General features: G+C 43.3%; 1 protein-coding gene across 4 annotated transcripts in view; it reads right to left on the reverse strand.

Moving 5' to 3' along the window:
- lrba (LPS-responsive vesicle trafficking, beach and anchor containing) overlaps window positions 1-17,330 on the reverse strand; it is a 166,576-nt gene that overhangs the window by 28,313 nt on the left and 120,933 nt on the right. For all 4 annotated transcript variants that reach the window (XM_017035168.2, XM_025058739.1, XM_017035167.2 and 1 more), the window contains 3 exons: window positions 15,871-15,990; window positions 13,772-13,924; window positions 2,357-2,524 (listed from right to left, as the gene is read on the reverse strand). In XM_017035168.2, the coding sequence (XP_016890657.1) occupies window positions 2,357-2,524; window positions 13,772-13,924; window positions 15,871-15,990 (441 nt within the window). The remainder of the gene's footprint in view (window positions 1-2,356; window positions 2,525-13,771; window positions 13,925-15,870; window positions 15,991-17,330) is intronic.

Genomic DNA, 17,330 nt, shown 5'->3' on the forward strand with positions numbered 1-17,330 from the left:
GACACAGGGTGCGTTTCTTTTTATACTTTCGAGAAGCAACACAGATGTCCGTGGGGCACACACGGCAGCACATACATGCATCTGCGCACACACACACACACACACACACAAAGTCGTACTTTTGTGAGTGAAGCGAGGGTGAAGGGGGGGAGTCGTGAGGTGCTGGGGAGGTGAGTTCTGACAAGCGGCTGAGGCAGAACAGGAAGTAATCATGGTTTTGAAAAACATAGCAGCGGTCTCCACAGCATTCCCTAATCTGCGCACACATATTCCAAACTCTCTCTCTCCCTCTCTCTCTCTCTCTCCGAGCAGCGAGGAACACGTAAACACACGGCCATGTGCATTCATGCTGATGAGCACACATAAATATACAAAGGTATACACACGGCCAGTGAATGCCAGTAAACAGACAATATGTACAAACACATCAAGGTATGATCCGCACAAACCTCCGCTGTCTGTGAGCGCGTCTGTGTGCGTCAGGTCGGCCGCGGTGGGTCGGCGTTAACGGCTGCCAAACGGCACGGCGGGAACACAAAGTCAGCCAAGCAGGGAAACAGAAACTTCAACCCCAATCTCTGAGCTTTTCCACCCAAACACACACACACACACACACATCTGTGACCCATCCCTTTTGACACTGAACAGCCCTGGGGCCTGTCCTAACGCAGCTTAGCTCGGTCCAGACCTCAGGCCAGGTTGTCACTCAGTACAGACGGACTCTGGGGACACTCTCAGACCCTAAAACCTCAGACCTTGAGCTCCTGCCGCCCTCAGACTTTGCGCGGGTATGATGAGGCCCAGGCCAGGAAATCAGTTTCCACCTTCCACACAGACAGGCCAAAGCCTCCTTCCACACAAACACGGTGAAGGGGAAAAGCCTGGGGTTTGACTCACAGGTACTGCACTGTTTTGGTTTGTTTAGCTAATTAAAGGCTCAGACGGTCGGTGGGTTTGATGGTGAAACTGAAGTGATAGGTGACGTACCTGAACTCCTGTATGTAAGTTTCCAGTGGGGATACTGGCATCAGTACTAGGCCTTCCCAAATACTCAGTACTCATGCTGAAAAACATGCTGATCTAGAGACTGGAGAAAGATTTGGTCCAGAGTAATTTGACCCTTGTTAGCATCTTAAATAAAACACTAAAACTGTTTTGCAATGTAGACCAAGAAGAAGAGATTGTTTGTAAATAATGCAAATACTGATATTTAAAAAAAAGTACATCAGTCCTGTGGTCAAAGCTGTGGTTCACAGGAACAACAGTGTGGTACTGATTTTGTTCCATGGTGGTCGAGCCAACCAGTGGACTGGGAAATGTCCTCAGACCAGGTGTGGAAACGATGGTGCACGAGTGTATGAACGTGTGTGTGTGTGTGTTAGTGTGTACTGTATGCGTGGCTAAAGGCCAAAACACATCTGGGTGGGAATTATGTTGAAACAGGTGATAAATCAAGGACCCAGCCTGGTGCCCAGGATGCTCCAGTCACTGAGCATGAAGGGCAGCACAACAGTGACAGCAGAACGCATTACAACCTCTTTACAGAGAGGATCTCATCTCACACACACACTCACACACACGGGGCTCCATTAGGACGCTTCCCCACAAATGTTATCTCCAGCTTTCATTGTTTGGTTTCTTTTCACTCAGATTGTTATTCACTAGTGGAGAGAAGTTGGAACTGCAGCCAGGATTAGACCCAGACTGTGGGGTGAAGCCGTGTGATTATTTACATTAACTTCATTCATTTGTGTGACAATTATTACTATGAATGCCCTACTTTTTCAACCCAAAGTAGAATTAGTTGAGCTTTAGTTTTTGGCTGTGGAAGAGCATTTCTCTTTCTCCTCTGCGCCCGGTGTTTTGAGTTTGAGTGTGCTCTCAGACTGGCAGCGGCGGCTTCCATGTGCTGCAGTTCAATGAGAGCGTGATGAATAATAAATGACAGGCAAGGAGGAAATTTTAAAGGCGTTAAAGTAGAACACTTTGCGGAGTGCTTTTAGAGGTATCATCTAATGGCAGAGACCTTGCTCAGCAGTACTTACCAGGAGGCTGTTGGCCCCGCTCCCCTCTGCTGTTTTTACAACACCTTTAACATGGCTAATGGCATCAAAACAAAAAAAACCAACAACCCTGAACTACAAATACAGACAATGGACAAATGCTTTCATAATACGGTCAGTCAAAGCATTCATTTTAAAGTGCTAAAACTCAGAGTACTCACTGCAATATGATATTTTCCCCTGACTCAGCAGGATCTGCCAGGAGAGTTAAACCAGCCGTGCAGTGCATAAATGTGCATTAAAATGTGTGTGTGTGTGTGTGTGTAAATAGACGTATCATGTATCAGCCTCACCTCTCTGAGTATGGGGTCACTGATGGAGCTGAGGTTGACGGCGCCCTCGTAGGTCAGATAATAGAAAACATTCAGGGCTCTGGTGGCTTCAGGTCCCTGCTGTTTGTAGCCGAAGATCAGATCGATCCACTGGTGGAGCTGGCAGGAGACGAACTCGCTCTCCAGGGCCTGTAGGTGGAGGAGAGGACAGAGGGTTACACTGTGTGCTGCTCCACAGACATACACTCCAACAGCAGTTTTCACTAATTCATCTGAAGCAGGAATTTTCTCAGAGACTGAAAGAACTTTCTCTACGACACAATCTGCAAACCATTTCTGTAACGAGCAGAGAGTGCAGTGAATCTCTATCTGATCACCAGAGAGCATCCAAACATTAGTGAACTCTTGTAATTCACTCGGGAACCACTTCAGCTTTTGCCTTTGTTCTTTTCCTCTGTCAGTGCCACACCACCAGCACCACGCCGCTCCCCCGCAGACGTCTGTGCGTAACCATAACGCTGCGGTGCCAGTCGTTTTCTTTCCTCATTAGCCGGTAAAGGAGGGAAAAAACATTTATGGTTTCCTCATAAAAACAGGCAATTGTGTTAATTTGTGTAAAGCTGTCGCCTCACAAAAGCCCTCTAAACAGGACCAAATTAGAATGAGGCAGCCCCTGATTGTCATTGCTGCCTTGTGTCACATTAATTTGTGACAAAACATTAGCCCGTGCTGCACTTAAACGGCGATTTATATTATTTAAATTTTTACGGCGGAGAGCCGCGCATCGCTCATTTGAATGCGACTTTGTGACAGCTCATTCTGCATCACAGTCTCCTCCATTCTCTTAATTACAACTTTCAAGCAGGAGAGGAGAGCGGGGCCATAATGAGGAGACTGTGTACAGTTGAGATATGATGTTACGGCGACTGAAAGAAAAAAAAACAAACTGGTGTCTGGATCTGCCACTAATCCCATAATGTAAAGAAATATAAAGAGAGAAAAAAAAAGGTTTGACAGGTTTAACGCTTTTAAACGAGCTTCATTATGATGCATGAGTGCATCTCCTTACCAGTGATTTCGTATGTTTTACTGCATGCCATATTTTGACAGTTGTTCAGCGTCTTAGATTGACGATGAAATCACTGAGAAAAGTTTATGATGGTCTTTATCCTGCAAAAATTTTAGCCTGTTGCCGTTGGAAACCATCTTAAAAAAATCAAATGTTCATCTCGGTTTTTACACATGACAACGCAGCAAATTATCTTGACATCAAACTGTGTCCTCCAGAACCTCCATCCATCATCACTGTATCAACCAGACGTGGTCTTCAATATTAAACCTGCCACAATTTCAGGTGAGTTCAGATGTGGTTCTGCATCAGACACTTAACAAGAAACACATCTGTTTAACTTCATGATCTATCTATCTACATCCTGTCTGTAAAGTCACTCAGAAGAATCACAGTCCACAGATGGTGTCAGAGGTACTGCAGTGGATAATAACTGATAAGGTAAAAGACTCCTCCAATCCCCAGCCATGCAAGTTCAAGTCACAAGTGTAAAAAATAATTTTTGCATACAGCGGGTTTATGGTTATTGCACACGTTGGCATTTTGGACGATGTCTCCACTTAAATCCAAGCACTGTTCTGAGAGCTGTAAGTCTGACAGATGTACAGAGAGAGAGAGAGAGAGAGAGAGATTTGTCTGTTTCGGAGGGGGCAACGCTAAAACAATCTGCGAGGAATTGAAATGGTTTAAATAAAACTGAAATGTCATGCACGCCGTCTGTTTATGCACATTATGTTAGTGTGTTTAAAGGTCGGTGTCACAGAGCGGTGAGTTTCTATTCAGATCACATCATATGGCAGCGGAGCAGGCTTCGTTGGAACTCACTTTAATCATGGGTGGAATAGGGTCTGAATCTAACCACATATGTCCGTGTGTGTGTGTGTGTGTGTGTTTGCACTAGTGGGAGAGATCAGTTCATTATGCGCTAGGACTGACCTTTGACAGGCCCTGCTCCCATGTTTCTCAAACTAAAGCTGGGCCTGATGGGCATTTAATGTGCACCGCAATCTACTGTCAATCAGCATGGGGAAACAAAGACAGCCATGTTATTGCAGCGCCCTCTCCAGGGGCCCGCCTTTATGGAAATCACTTTCACGTTGGAAAGACAGAAAGAGAGAGAGAGAGAGAGCGAATAAGTGAGTCTGCAAATGTGTGTGTGGGAGTGTGTTGGCACTGGAGCCCCTATTGTTTTAGATGCATAATACACTTATTAAATTTTTAAAGCCATGTTCTCAGCTTGTCATGATTGGTTACTGAGTGCAGGCTAATGGGTAAGCAGGGTCGTCTCATACGCGAATATATACCATATGTATACAAAGAAAAAAAGAAAGAAATGACAAGGTCTGAATACTTTGCGAGGTCGTTCTATTCTTGTCTCTTGTTTGATTTGTTGCTGTTGTTTTAACACAGAGCAACGGCAATGGCTTAAAATATAACTGAATAGAAATTTACAGCAGGGAGACTGATTGTTTAGACACGTGAAGAACATGTTGTTTGGGATAAAACAGCCTTGAAAGCAGACATTTATTTCATAATAAGATTTACACTGATGACGTGTCTTAGTTGATCCTTTAGAACCAGAACATTCTGCAGCCAATACAATAGGCGCCATAAAAAAAAAAAAATAATAATAATAATAAAAACTCTCAAATGTTCTTTTAAAAAAAGGTTCATCTTTGGCTCCAAGTCACACTGCAGTACGGATGATTTTATATGTGGCCATGTGATGGACTTATTAATATTGGTTATTGATGTTTTAAGCTTAAATACATGAGGAACTTAGATGTGATTTTAAGTAACTAAAATGTAGTTTTTATATTTTAGTAATGCAACATAATCCAGAAATTTGACGATGGAATTCAAATTTAAATATCAGATTTATCTAACCATAATCATAGGAGGACAACAACGTGTAACAATATAATTTAAATGGAACCCTACAGTAATATGGTTTAAACATCATAAATATAAGACAAAAGCAGTAACATTTTGTATTCACTTTTTATCCAAATCTATTTTGTTACTACTATTACAGAAAAAAAAAGTGTTATAAGTATTAGGTCACTTTCTGATGCAGCGCTGCATGTCATGTCGCGAGGACAAACATGTCCTGATGAAGCCCTAACATGTAGCAGGTGAGCAGGTGTGGAGGTGCTCCTTCATGTGATGGTGCAGCAGACGGTTGGGGCAGATAGCAGATTCCTGAGGTGGGATCTAGTGCCACTTCAGGAGAGGCAGGCAGGATTATTGATGTGCCAATTAGTGGCCAGTGTGTGTCATCTCCATCTACGGGGACTCTCTGATAATTAATGAATAATTTAGCATGCCTTTATGTAAATGCTGAAGGAGAAGGGGTGTGTGGGGGGGGCAGGGTAGAAGTCACTGGAATCCCTCCTTTTTATTGCAGAGTTAAAAACACGGGGGGAAACTTCTCCTCTGTTTTGCTCTGAGACTTGTTTCCATTGAGAAGAAAATGAATTCCAGGAGTTATTATCTTTTCTTAATCAGATCTTCACCGTTACCAGTGAGAGTAAAGTCATTTCCCTCGTGGTGGTAATGTTTGATCGGGAACAATCGTTTGGACCTACTGTATGTGTTTCATCTGTACAACAGTGTTAACTCAAAGCCATTGGTAAAAAAAAAAAAAAAGAAAAGAAAATTCACATTTGCACACGTGTGTTGAGTCATTTCATTTCAGTAAGAATAAAATATAAATCAACAATTTAAGTCGATGACATTAATTTTCTAAGACAAAAGCGAAAAGATAATTCTTAAGGAAGTCACGTGTGGCTAAACAAAGATGACTGAATGTATTGATGAATTAGCTTTAACTAATAACTACAAGACGATAAATGTGGCAGAGACAAAGTCCAATCGGCGCTTGATTTCTTCATGTTAACTGAACAAATGAGTGCGAGAGCCAATCAGAGCGTCTCTTTGTTAACCAGAAGGTAGGACAACCAAACAGAATGAATCCAATAACCCTGACCCTAATATTAAAATGTTCCGTTGACTAAGTTGAGAGTTATAATTCAGTCAAAAGACTAAATTAAAGTTGGCTGTCAAAATGAACCCTGGAGCAGAGAAACACAGCGACTGCTCACAGACATGATTCAAACCTGTAGTCAATAAGAAAACAGATAAAAATGTCACATTTTGACTTTCTCACTTGGAGTTGTGTGTGTAATATTTTTATGTTTAGCTGCCCCCCTCCACCCCCCCACTCAGAAGCCTAAATGTCTGTGCCTGTACCCTGCTGCATATACAGGAGCCTATCAGTGAGGATTTGGGGGTCTCGCCGTGGTTTGCGGTCAGCGTTATGGTCTGGACGGAGCAGGATTTCAGTTTGGCCTTAACGAGGTGACGGTGAAGGCTTTCCTCCAACTCTCACTGGCAGTAAAAAAACCTTTTTAAGGACTTAAGGACAGCTACGTGTAAGGAAGTAAAAATGTCACTTAACAAATCAATGGCCTCATTTGCATGCCAGTGGAGAGGCCAGTGGGGTGGCCAGTGAGGAGGCCAGTGACTGTGGATGAGCCTGTGTGGATGTGTCACTGATGGTGCAATGTGATGCATATGTTGTATTGTTGACTTCCGTTAGCAGTAGATGGTTTACCTTCTTACCTTCTTTATCAACTACTAATACGTAAATATATATGTGTGTGTCTATATACATATATATAGTACAATAGCCATTTAAAATACTGAAAAACTTTTGTGAAAAATGTGATAATTGAAACTAAACAGATGTTGAGAGTGATGAGGGTACTTCAAGAGAACATATGATTTTAAAAACTACAAAATGGTCAAAGACTCAGGTTTTTAAGCTTTGAGTTTTTTTAAATAACATCTTGGTCAAGTACTGTGTTGTTTTTTTGTCTAATTTGTAAAAATGATTGTCGCTTCACAACAGATGTTGATCAATCCTCATCTAATTCTTTCACTTCACACTTGATCCTATCTAAAAAAACAACAATTTCTTAAATTTATTTTTTCACATGTATCAAATATCTCCCAAAAAAAGCGCCTTTCTGTTCAGAATGCAAATGTATCCCCCTCCCCACTCGTCTCTCATCCTTCTTCAAGTTCAACAGCCTTTTCTACTTACTCCCTGACTCCTAGCACTCCTCCTTTTTCTCTTTCTCTCAGTCATCCGATCCTTTAGATCAACTCCTCTGGAGTTGCCTGCCCTCAGGTTGACAAGCCCCCTGATTAAAGGGCTTATTAGCTCGCTGTAAATGAGAAGCCGATTGTCATTTTGAAGCAGGCGGAGGAAGCCTGTAGCCAACCAGACCGGGGGGGGGAGGAGAGTGCGTGCAAACATTGAGGAGGAAAGAGGAAAAAAAAATCGGACGGGTGATGTAAGAAATAAGAGCCCCCGAGCAGCCGCGCATAACAAACCATTTCCTCCATTCTCAAATTCACACACACACAGACACACACATGCACCCAGAGAACCCCCAGATGGGTTGTGTGTTACTTCTGCGACCCCCCCCCCCCCCCCTTTCTGCTCTACTAATTACACAGGTCACAACTGTGAAAGTTCTGGCCATGGGTCAACAAAGGCACTCGCTGGCAAGTGGAACCCTAGAACCCGTAGCCCCGACGCTCTCCTTGCATCTTTATTATTATCCTTGGCCCACTTGGAAAGCAGGAATATCATGTTATAGCTTGAAAAGAAGCAGAATGAGCAGTGATTGGGAAAGTATCTCCCCAAAACAAACATGTCATGCTGGATTAGGGACTTGTCAAACAAATGGCCGTGGTGTAGACTGTGAGAACAGACTAAGTGGTCCGATTTACAGCACAGACAATGGAGTAAACAATACTGATTGAGAAGTAAATGGAGAACGCCATTGGGTTGACAGTTTCTTCCTTTTGTTTAAGTCATTGTGGGAAAGACGACAAATGTAACGCAGGCTGAGGAAAACGCAGCACAGAATCATGTCAACTGAGCAGTTACTGAGGGGTTATTGTATCGAGGTGAAAAAAATAAAGTTCCAGGAACTAAATGTCAACAAATGAATCAGAAAAATGTCATCATTTTTAAACAAATCTTCCATATTATATGGAGACAATAATCTGTCCACCTGCTGACCTTCTCTTTTCACCTTCGAGGCAGGGTGAGTGGGTATGAGCTAAGTCAACAGAGTTGGTTAAACACCAGCTTCACAGCTGAATGAGACGCCGTTTGGAAAAGCTGTTGAGAGGATCATTGTTGTCTCTGATGATTATGGAGTTGGCTGGAGGACTGGATGATGTCCCTGCCAGACTGTGGAGTGGACAAGATTAGGATGAATGACCCAGCGCTGCAGAGTGTAGGCAGCCTCTGTGAATATGTAATGTGTGAGTGTGTGCGCCTGAGAGTGTTTGTTTATGTGTTTCAGAGGAAAAAAAGAAAAAAGAATGTTCATTTTAGGTCTAAAAGAAAATCGTATAATTCATATTCGGAAAGTAAATTTTTGAATGATACTCCGTAACTCTGGCTACAGGTTTTCTTTTGCTTATTGGACACATTACAGTGGGACTGAGTGTCTTAAACAGTAATTTTTACCAATGCCGTCCCTCACCTATTGTTTGATTCCCTTCTGGTATTGCAACTGCGGTCCAACCAGGGGCCACAGTCCCATGGTTGAGAATCACTGCACTGAAAGTGGAGCTGTACTTTCTGTGTGAATATTCAGGATGGGTCTTAACATGAGGTCTGGACCGAAATGGACGCATGGAGGAGTGCAGGCAGAGGGAGAAGGACAACATTAGTGAGTGAGCATGTCAGCTGCAGTAGATCATCCCATTTCTCAGGCTCTCCGTGCTCTCCTTCATTACGTCATTGACGAGGAGGAGGAGGAGGATGAAGACAAGGGGAAGGACAGGGAAGAGAGAGGAGGAAGAGGAGACAGAGGGGGAGCAGCTCGTAAAACACCGTGCACACAGTAAACATGTCTGCCCTTACACATGACAATACTCCTACAGTGAGCGCTGCCTGACATTGACCAGACAACAACCCCCACCCCCCTCCGCCTCCCGTCCCCATCACCATCACCACGTGCAAGTTCCCATTCAACAACAAGGGTCTCGGCGGAGACACTGAGGCTGTGGATTAGCACTAACGCTAACGGGGCAAACTGTGTTCTGTTACACAAATCCGAGCAGACGACATGAGGGATTTCACTCACTCATTCGCAAGTGGGTAAATGTATCTCGGTGGTCAGTGAGCGCTCGCTGCAGTGGTTTACCTCAGCTCACACATGAATTCCTACGGGGCTTCTGTGAGAATCAGACACAGAGGTCGGTGGGAACAGTATTGTGGGCGTCCCACGGGCGTCTGCTCTTAAAGTGCAATGTGGATGAGAGGTGAAAGTAAACAGCGATGATCTTTGACTTAGTGTAGCTGGAGGTCCGAGCCGGGGAGCTATCATGTCTGAGACTTTGTCTAGTGGGATAAAAAAAAATGTAGGTCCGGTATTTATCTTCAGTACCAGGCTCTGCCTCAGGACTATCAACTATGAACTATGGGACAATATCACCTACAAATACTCGTGTAACGCGGAGGACATCTCCTTTCCCTCAGACTATCATCACGTCTGCTGTGGTGATACGGTCTCTGGGCTGTCAACAAATTAAAGTGACAAAGTTCAGGCAAAGACATTTAGAAGGATGTGATAGTTTCATTACACAGAGTCTGGAGGAAAAGGTGTTTCCACTCATATTAATAGGACAGTTGTCTGTTAGCACTGAACAGCCTCGTAGGTGTTAAAGACCGCCATGAATAAAACAGATGACCATGTTGGTTTTCAGGGTGATTTACTCTCTGATTTTAAGACTGCGCCATTTTCAATATTTCTACACTGAAGGAGTTGAACTGAATCTAATATATTTACAGGTAAATGCATTAACATAGTGACATCATCCACATAAAATGACACTCAACGACAACATCTCCAACCAAAAGTCTGAGTCTGCAATTTTCAAGAAGAAACTCCTGGTCAAACAAAGGATTAAAACAGTTAGACAACTGACTAAACTTGATGTTTGATTTACAACTAAAAAAACTGCTTTTTAAAATTGTAGTATTGACAAAAAAAATCCAACTGCTAATAAAAGATACTGCTGATGATTAAGTTTTAAACACTAACCAATGATTTTTTTAAAACCTTTTTAGTTCTGTGGCCCGTCACTCAGTTGTCTCTGTCCAATGTGGGAAAAAAGTCCCTTTCAGCAGCTGTGAAGGCATTTGAACTGATGTCTTTGTCACAGCTGTGAGTGAGTGGCTGTTTTATAGGGGGGAAAGATGCAGTGTAACACGTCGCTCGACCGTCCCGTGTGTGTGTTTAGAAGGAATACAAGCGACCAGATGACTGAGAGAAACCGAAGGGAGAGTCAAGAATCAAAGAATTGCACGTTAATGTGATTAGGACGAAAACGTGATTCTAGATCATACCATATCTCACTATACATTTACATTTTGTTTTAACAAACCCTTCAGAGTTGCAGTGCTGTGCTGGGCGTACTACCAGGAACTGTGGTGACTGCTGCAGACTGTAGTACAGGCTGCAGCAGAGCAGTTCCTTCACTGAAGCCTGGGCTTCATGACAGCATGGGTAAACACTGATGTGCACACACAACATGCGAGACTAAACCTACATGCACTCACACACTCACACACACACCTGCTATGTGCAAATGGTTAGCAGAGCGCAGACGTGACTTGTGGTCATATATATAGTGGAATGTCAGAGCGGCTGACAGTGCCCAGAGACATGTAGTTATCTGGTGGAGGAGGGATCAAGTTCTTAACCTCTCCTTCGACCCTCTGGTAAAAACAACATGCAGGCCCTGATCTCTGTGGCATGCTGCCTCAAGACTCCACTGTGTCAGTGTTTATGTGTGTTTGGGGCGGGGGGGCGGGGAGGGTGTGACGGACCGAGGAGAGAGTGTGTCCTCACATGCAAGCATTGAAGTACACCGTAGACACCTCGGCGGAAGAAGTGTGTACGGCTGAGTCTGTACCGGACGGAAACACAAACCCGGCTACCGACCGACGCAAGACAGAAAAATCTAGCTGCCTTTTCCAACAGAAGCGTCATCCTTTAGCATGAACGCCTTTTAATGGCCTTTCCAGATTGAGGCCTAATTAGCTGTTAATCATCTAGGGCTCATAACCAGAATGGAGACAGCCGGCGTGTATGTGTCTGAAGCATGTGTGTGCATCCATGTGTGTGTTTGCGTGTTCTCTCCTGCTGTCTATCCTTGTGTTGTGAGCCCATTAGCCGTAGACAAGCTAAAGAGAGCCAAACAGCCCATTAACTCCTCCACTCTTCCCTCTCTCTCTCTCTCTCTCTCTCTCTCCCTACAGTACCACAGTCGCCAGCTGACACCCTCTAATGCCAGCTATCTGTCATGACCGCAGATCTGTCCACCCACTCGTCCCTCCCTCCACCTCGTCCTCAGTCCATCTCCTGTCCTCCTTTTTTTTGGTCTGTCTCTCACTATTGTCTGCGTATGATCTGTAGTTCTGTGAGACTGAGCCGCTCCAAAGACGGTGCTGCATCTAAAATCTATTTTCATTTTTATTCCATGGCCGTTTACACTATAACCCAATCCAAAAGATTCTCTTCATATGTATGAGTGAAACAACAGAATCCATTATTAGATGCAGGTAAACCAAAAATAAAAAAATAAATCAAAGTCATTTGCAGATAAAAATAAGACGAATAATTACTGGTCACTTTCTACTTCAGTTACAACAACGGTGTAGATATCCAAAGCCAACTGATACCCAGTATTATTTTAATATGCAGGTAGGAAATAAACCTTCCCATCATCAACAGGCTCCCACTCCACGGTCCTAATGTGAAGCCTGTTGGCTCGTACAGCAGATCAATATCTGTAACTGCCTACAGTAGAGGCAGAAAGAACAGACAGATATCTGTCCAAGCTAAATGTGTAAAGTGCCATTCATAAGTAAAGAACAATGGAGACGGTAAGACCATGTATTCCTCGTAGGACTGACCATTTCATGGTGATGTTTTTAGTGCAATTTTCCTCAGTGTAGCAGCTGCATACTGTATTTTAAATACGTTCTTACTGTACATATATGGATATATGAATACATGTGTAATGGATTTTTTAAATTTTGTAATAATTGTATTGTATAATTGTTTACTGTCATAACCACTGCTGCAATCCTTTATTTCCATTTATCTTGAGTTTTATTTTTGATTCAATCATTTATATTGAATATCATTTTATATCCTGCTATTTTTATTCTGAATCTGAATATGTGCAGTAATATTGAGTCAGTCCAATCCAAACAGTCCACGTTGTTAGTAGAGAAACTAACTAACAACTATTGGCATTGTCAATTAATCATTCCAAATAGGCAATTAGCTGTTTCTGTCTATTTAGCAGAATGTGCTACATCATAATAAAAAAAATAAGAGAGAAATCTCCCAAATGAATGCACCTTGGTCTGGGCAGTGCTGACAGGCTAACGGAGGCAGCAGTGAGGTGAGTGATTAATGACAAGGTCCTGGTCATATCAGCAGGCTGGTTAACAGAGCCCACCACAAACTACACAGGTCACAGAGCACAGGCAGCCTCATCAGCACCCATTACCTTATATTACTCCACAAACACATATCAATGTGGGGTTGGAGTGTGTGATGTGTGGGTGGAGGTTAAATAAAAAAAAATACTTGGAATATTATTTTAGTGATGATGGTAGATGTTTATATCCTTTTAATTTTCCTGTTAGTTTTTTTCCCTCAATTAAAACAGAGGAATATATTCTGATTAAAAAAGGTCTGTGTTGTGCATGTGTAATATAGAGTAAAGAAAATCTAGAGTGAAAACAAAACAGCTTATATGATGCCATTTGACATACATGTGCACAGGATATTCACGCTTTGATCGGTAGAAACTGGATACCGCATTGAGTGTTTGCGATCATATACAGTACAGGGACATGTTTTTGATCAATGTGGACAGAGCAGCAGCAGAGATGAAGGCATGGTGAAGAGAGAAGATGTTGGATCACTTAGCCAAGAAGGGCAATCTGAGAGCTGAGGCATGTGGACGGAGCAAACGTCTCAGGTAACAGTAAGAAACAAGAGGACGGTCAGGAAATAACACCGTCTCTCTGGATTAACATCATCAACTGAGATTATATGAACAGAGACAGACTTTCTGCCAGGACTTCAGAGGATGAAGACCACAGAAGTCAAAACTCAGACATAGACTTATATAACGTTGCTTTGACGGAGCAACACTCCTTCTATTCCTCAACACAAAGGCAGAGGTTCTTGGTGTTAACGGCAGGAGTTTCGCTCTTTTTCGTCATATTTCATTCTGGATATTTATCTTACCAGGCTATTGATCCTGACAAACTCCTCTGGGCTCTTGGCCCAGGGCGGCAGCTCCACGTTAGAAACCATGGTTCCATCTTCCATCACTCCCAGGTTGTAACTGTTGGCGTTGACAAACATCTCAGGAAGGTAGTAGAACTCTGGGATCAGCTCCTGCACGGACAAAGTACGGACATTCATATAGTGGAAATACTAGTATGTGAATTTACTGGTACATAAAAAGTATTAATAGAGTATAGAAAATACTATAAAAAACAATTCTAAGAAGGAAACATGACTGGCATTTTGTCAGTTTTTGTCACTTTCAAAATTCATCATGTGGGCCGGATTGAACCCCCTAGTGGGCCGGTTTTGGCCCGTAAGCCGTATGTTGGACACCCTACAGTCTAGACTATATATACTATTGTCTGCTGAACATTATCAATCTGTTTGCTAACAAACGCGACATCATGGAAACCATTGAATCTGAAAGTCAGAAATGGAACCCATGACCCTCCAGTGGAAACAAACCTCTCTACCCGCTGATCCACAGCCGCACTAATTACCATTGTGTTTTATCAGATTACAACCAGCTCTCATCAATGGGGCGAAAACATCCAATCAAATGAGCAAGCAAACACATAAGTCTAGAACAACAAAGCACTTCCCCACTTCTGAAATCTTTTCACTACACAAACCTGACCTCACACAAAAGGTCAATCTCTTAATGAGGCCTCCAGCTACACTGGCTGGTCAATCTCTTAATGAGGCCTCCAGCTAAACTGGCTGCTGCACACACACACACACAGCGCCTAACAAAACAGTGAGGATTTTGCTCCCCAAACTCAAGCCTCCCTTGCCTGAGCTATTATGTGCAGTGGCCCCTACGCTCTGGCCTGGTCAGAGGCCAGACCCTCTGATCCCCAATCCTGTCATGTCATGGGTCAGTGGAGAGGGGCTCTGGCCCCTGGACTCCCCAGGCTACATTTCCACTGTTGCTAACTTAAAAGTTCTTCCCTCTCTCCGCATCCAATGTCTTTGGGCCGAGGCTGGGGGTCAGAGGATTGGGGAACGGAGGTCATGCTAGCGTCACCCAGGCTAGAGACACATTGAATCTGGGTGTTGTAAGCTATTATCACCTCGTCTTTACCAGCAGCCTATGAAAACACTGGGAGCTTTTTAGCCCTGGGGCAGAGAGAGCTTTGCTATCAATGACTCAGTGGCTGAAGCTAAATGGAGTATTTAGCATACTAAATTGATACATCCAGTCTCTAATTCCTCTTTTGCCAGACCATGAATGTGTGCATCCAAGTGGATAAAGTCAGCAGAGTTTTTTATTTGAGATATGTGAACAATTCAAAGTGAATGTGAAAACAAAGTGATGTGGTCCAGATTTACCCCTTTGTTTTGATCTGGAGTTGAGGTCTCACAGTTTGATCCACATTGACAGGTCCAGACTCACAGAGCAAACGAGGGCTCTTGTTGGGCTTTCGTAATCAAGCGTTGGCCGGCGACGCGGTAACACAATCCATATGTTTTATCGGCGGGACGTGGAGGGGGTGCTAAACGCAACCGAGCGTCAAAAAACCTCCCAACACCACCAACCTAACCAGTGACCCGGTGCCAGGAGACCAAGGAAAACTGGGCTTTGACGGGGAATGTCTGACTGTAGCTGTAAATGTTTTAAGAGAGCAGTTAACGTGTGCGCTGGGGGCTCCACGGGCCTTCAGTATGGGAATGACCTGCACTGTTACAAGGCAGAGCCAACAGATCAAGGTTTTTGGGGCCCAACGGGCAGGGATTCAAGTCCGGGGTTATAGCTGGCTTATTCCGAGACAGACGGCCGGGACAGATGAGGATTAGTTTAACGCTTTGATCAGAAGAGCAGGAAGCTTTCATTGGCGTAGTACAAAGATTGGTAGTGATTGAACATTACTCTTTTAAAAAACCTTGTTTTATTCTGTGTCTTTCTGGGTGAAGGATAAGAATTTATCCTCTCGCAGGGATTAGAGCCTTATCTCTTACAAGTTCTAACTTCTCTTGGCAAGTTAGCATTCTCCAAAAGAAGTTTTAAAAAAAGAAAAGAAAAAAACAATTGCCTGCAGCCTTGTCTAGGATACCTTAACGTCTGATGTGTCTCTCTGACAGTTCCTCCAGGCTCGGGACACGGAGGAGAAGGTGCGGTCAGCATGGTCAAACTTCCCTCCTTGGAAGTTGAGGAAGAACGTGGTGAAGGGTTCCTGTTGATTTGGACAAAAAAAGATCTGAGGTCATGAACACAGAAGCAGCTGCTGAACACGATCTTAAACTGTGTTTGAGACAAAGCTAGGGTTCAATGGTTCAATGGCAGCATCTTCCAAACTGGTAACCGAAAACAAACACTGGAAAAATAATCAATCCCAGTGAGCTGCAAAAGTCAATACCCCGGTGCAACTGATGCATTTCTAATCATGTCTAATCTTGTTAGAACAGATCAATAGCTGTCATTCTGATGGAACAGCCCACAATTGACATGGACACAATATGACGTCCAGAGCTGCAGACTCCGAATATAGAGAGCTAATTAAGTTCAGACTGGATTGATGCACGGCTTATTGGTCGCAAAATATATTAAAAAACACCGTTTCCTATTCTGCTCTTGATTCGCCGCTCACAAAAGCAGGATCGAGGGGACGGTAAAAGTAAAATACACAAACAACACTTTGCAATTCCTGCATTTTGTTTTTCAATTAATCCTCAGTTTGCTCTTTAAACGAGGCCTTTAAACACAGGTTTCTGGTAAAGGAGGCTTTAGAATAAGCTCCGTAATGATGTGCAGGGATCAATGAGCTGCGTCCACTGGGAGTCACAGAGACAGTGAGCTACGGGGACAATAACAGCCCAAAACTGCACGTTGGAGAAACTTAGTAACCTCTCTTTCCCCAGAGTGCAGTATGAAAAGATTGATGGCGTCCATTCAGCCAAGGTAGTGAAGGAAGGCTTTGAAGTATAAAAAACCTACAGGAGTATGTACAGCAAACAGATCAAAATACACAGAGTACTCTTTGAGACATTGATTAAGAATATGATACAATGAAACATTCTATTGATTTATTTTTGGGAGGTTTTTATGAGGACAACATGCAGCATAATGAATGTTCGTGAGGCTAAAAAAGCAGTATGTGTATTTTTAAGTTAAGTTACAGCGCCACCATCTGAATTACATCTCACTAAAAAAAAGTATCAGACACATTTTATATTAAAATTAGAGCTGGATTAATCAAGATTAATCATGATTAAATAGTGATTTAATATCGAAGTGCTGAAGAAACTTTTTCCTTCAATGTGTGTAAATGACATTGTGTATTAGAGTAACATTTAATGCAGGGGTCTCAGACTCGCGGCCCGCAGTACAATATTTTGTGGCCCCTCACCTTAAAATGAAGGTATAATATCAGTGTGACCCGCGGAGAAAGTGGGCTTCCGAAGAGCCAATCAGCAAGCTCCCGCGCGCCGTCCCTAGTCGGGGCTAGGCTAGGCTAGGCTAGGCTAGGCTACACCAGCTTCGTGCACTTCACGCTTGCAACAACAGCACGGCGTG

The sequence above is a fragment of the Cynoglossus semilaevis genome, chromosome 9, assembly GCF_000523025.1.
Source record: "Cynoglossus semilaevis isolate Cse_v1.0 chromosome 9, Cse_v1.0, whole genome shotgun sequence".
Classification (NCBI taxonomy): Eukaryota; Metazoa; Chordata; class Actinopteri; order Pleuronectiformes; family Cynoglossidae; genus Cynoglossus; species Cynoglossus semilaevis.